Source organism: Phyllostomus hastatus, unplaced genomic scaffold (assembly GCF_019186645.2).
Source record: "Phyllostomus hastatus isolate PE091 unplaced genomic scaffold, TTU_PhHast_1.1 phas_scaffold_200, whole genome shotgun sequence".
Lineage (NCBI taxonomy): Eukaryota > Metazoa > Chordata > Mammalia > Chiroptera > Phyllostomidae > Phyllostomus > Phyllostomus hastatus.
The window spans coordinates 11,998,986-12,002,026 of record NW_025334016.1 but is presented as its reverse complement, the minus strand read 5'-3'; the positions used below and the strand labels follow the sequence as shown (position 1 = coordinate 12,002,026).

The window sequence follows — 3,041 nt, the reverse complement described above, 5'->3', positions numbered from 1 at the left end:
AGAGTCAATAACCAAAAACATTTTATTTATCCTTTAAAAAAATGTTGACAACATTATATATCTCGGCCATTTCCCCCCCTTTGCCCACCTCCATCCAAGCCCTGCCCATGTCCCCTCCCCTAGCTTTCACTGGACTGTTGTCTGTGTCCATGGACTGTGCATGTATGTTCTTTGGCTAATCTCTCCACCTTCGTTTATTCAGTACCCCCCTTCCTTCCCTTCTGAGTTGTCAGTTTGTTCCATGTATCCATGCTTCTGGTTCTATTTGGTTTGTCCGTTAATTTTGTTCATTAGATTCCACATATAAATCTTATCATATGGTATTTGATTTATTTCCTTTTTCATAATAATCTCCAGATCCATCCATGCTGTTGCAAAGGATAAGAGTTCTTTCTTTTTCACAGCCATGTAGTATTCCACTGTATAAATGTACCACAGCTCTTTTGTCCACTCATCTAATGATGGGCACTTGGGCTGCTTTCAGATCTTGGCTATAGTACATAACACTGTTATGAACATGGGGGTGCATATATTCTTTCTGACTGGTGTTTAGGGATTCTTAGGTCATATTCCCAGAAGTGGGATAACTGGGTCAAAGGCAGTTTCATTTTTAATTTTTGATAAAAGTCCATACTGTTTTCCCCAGTGGCTGCACCATTTTGTATTCTCACCAACAGTTCACTAGGGTTCCCCTTTTCTCCACATACTTGCTAGCACCTGTTGATTTACTGATGGTAGTGATTCTGGCATGTGTGAAGTGATACCTCACTGTAGTTTTGATTTGCGTATCTCTGATGGTTAGTGATCTTGAACATTTTTTCACATGTCTATTGGTCATCTGTATGTCCTCTTATAAAGTAAATCACTTCTGTAGAAGCAAAGATTTCCTGATGTTGAGGTTTCAAGACCTTTCTCAGGTGGATCAGTCTTATCAGCAATCTTACAATAAATACAGGGATAGGATTGCTCTGAGTGTGACTTAAAGTATGTCTTCATGTCAGCCAAATGTGGCCTGCTGGGGCAGAATTTGAGGGAAGTGACTGTTCAGGAAACCAGAGTAGGTCTGCACAAGTGGGTCTCTTATGCTCCAGCTCAATACAAGGATAAAATCTTGATGGTCAGGAAGAATCAGTAATCAGTAAACCTTATGGCCTACAAATTATTTTCCAATACATTTTTTTCATCTGGGATTTCAGCATAGCCTGAGCAACCCATACATCTGCCTTTTTTCTTTTCAGGTGCAGAGTTCATAATGTTCCTGACTATATTCAAGTCTCCCCCTTCTCTCTTTTAAGAGTCTATATTGTTTCGTTATTTTCCCTTTCACTACAAAAGTGATAATCAACCTCTTTTAAGAATGTATAACCATCCCTGGCTGGTGTGGCTCAGTGGATTGAGCACTGGCCTGTGAACCAAAGAGTCGTTGGTTCAATTCCCAGTCCGGGCACATGCCTGGGGTGCAGGCCAGGTCCCCAGCACAGGGTGCGCAAGAGACAAGCACACATTGATGTTTCTCTTCCTCTCTTTCTCCTTTCCTTCCCCCCTCTCTAAAAATAAATAAACAAAATCTTTTTTTTTGTAGATGTAGTTTATTTTTTAAAATATTTTATTTATTTATTTTTAGAGAGGGAAGGGAGGGAGATAGAGAGAGAGAGGAGAGAAACATCAATGTGCAGTTGCTGGGGGTTATGGCCTGCAACCCAGGAATGTACCTTGGCTGGGAATCGAACCTGGGACACTTTGGTTCCCAGCCCGCACTCAATCCACTGAGCTACGCCAGCCAGGGCTTAAATAAACAAAACCTTAAAAAAAAAAAAGAACGTATAAGCAAAAAATAGAAAATAGGATCTCATATTACCACTCATTCCAAGTAGCCAATTTTATAGTGACTGATTAATTTCCTTCTACACACTTCCCCCTCTCTCCTTTGTTTTTTACATTTACATAAATGTATAAACATATAGTTAACATAAGTGTTCCTTTTGCTAAGGTTTGCTCATGATATACAAACTGTTTTTCTTTCTTTGTTTTTTTTTTGTACCAAATTACTTTATTTGAAGGGACAGTATAAATGAAGGACATAAGTGGATGATTTGGTACAAGTTATAGAAAAGGTAAAGGTAATTCCCACAGGCACATACTGCTTCGGTGACCAGGGAAGTCACCCCTGTGGCTGTGGGAAGGGAGCCTGAGGTTTAGTTCTCTTCACTCTCTCAGGTGTGCTTGTCAAAGAGATCCTCTGCCATGCCAGACTCAGGAACCCCTAACCTGTGCAAGCTGGTTATGTGGTCACCCAATTCTCTGATGGATTTCACCTGCTTATTCAAGTAGTGAGTCTCAATGAAGTCACACAAATGAGGGTCATTTTTTTCAGTGTCCCATTTGTGCAAGTCCAGTAGTGACTGATTCACACTTTTTTCCAAGTGTAATTCACACTCCATTGCATTCAGCCCATTCTCCCAATCATCACAGTCTGGTGTCTTGATATCCTAAAAGAAGATTCAGTCACCTCATTGGTTCTGCAGCTTCATCAGTTTCTCAGCATGTTCCCTCTCCTTATGAGATTGGTGAAGAAAATACTCGGCAAAGTTCTTCAAAGCCACATCGTTGAGGTCAAAGTAGCAAGACATGGGTGGGTAGATGTAGGAGGTGTAGAGCTCCAGGTTGACCTGGCGGTTGATGGTGGTCTTCGAGTCCTGGTGGTAGTTCTGGTGTACCTGCCAAATGGACATGGTTGTCATGATGGGCGGCTGAGGACAGATGGCTTTGCGGCACTGGAACAGTGGCTGGGGGCCTTTGGACTGCCTGAGGTCACAGTGAGGTGGCAGGATGGATCTGGGCAGCTGGCTGGGATGGGGGGTTGAGTGCCAGGTTCCATTCAAGCACTATTAAAGCAGGAAACTATGGTGACTCTTGGTAGACTGTCATGAACTATTTTTCAACTCTGTTTTCTTTACACGATGATATTGATAATGGTAGTAATGATGATAATGATAATACAGATGATGATGAGAATGATAATATTTGTGGCAGTAGCAGGA

At 41.6% G+C, this 3,041-nt stretch overlaps 1 protein-coding gene across 1 annotated transcript; it reads right to left on the bottom strand.

Annotated features, from left to right (window-relative positions):
* Positions 1-2,213: 2,213 nt before the first annotated feature.
* LOC123832793 (ferritin heavy chain-like) lies at positions 2,214-2,750 on the bottom strand. The gene is given in 1 exon segment (XM_045860612.1): positions 2,214-2,750. A coding segment is annotated over 1 exon segment (528 nt). The 5' UTR covers positions 2,742-2,750.
* Positions 2,751-3,041: the final 291 nt, after the last annotated feature.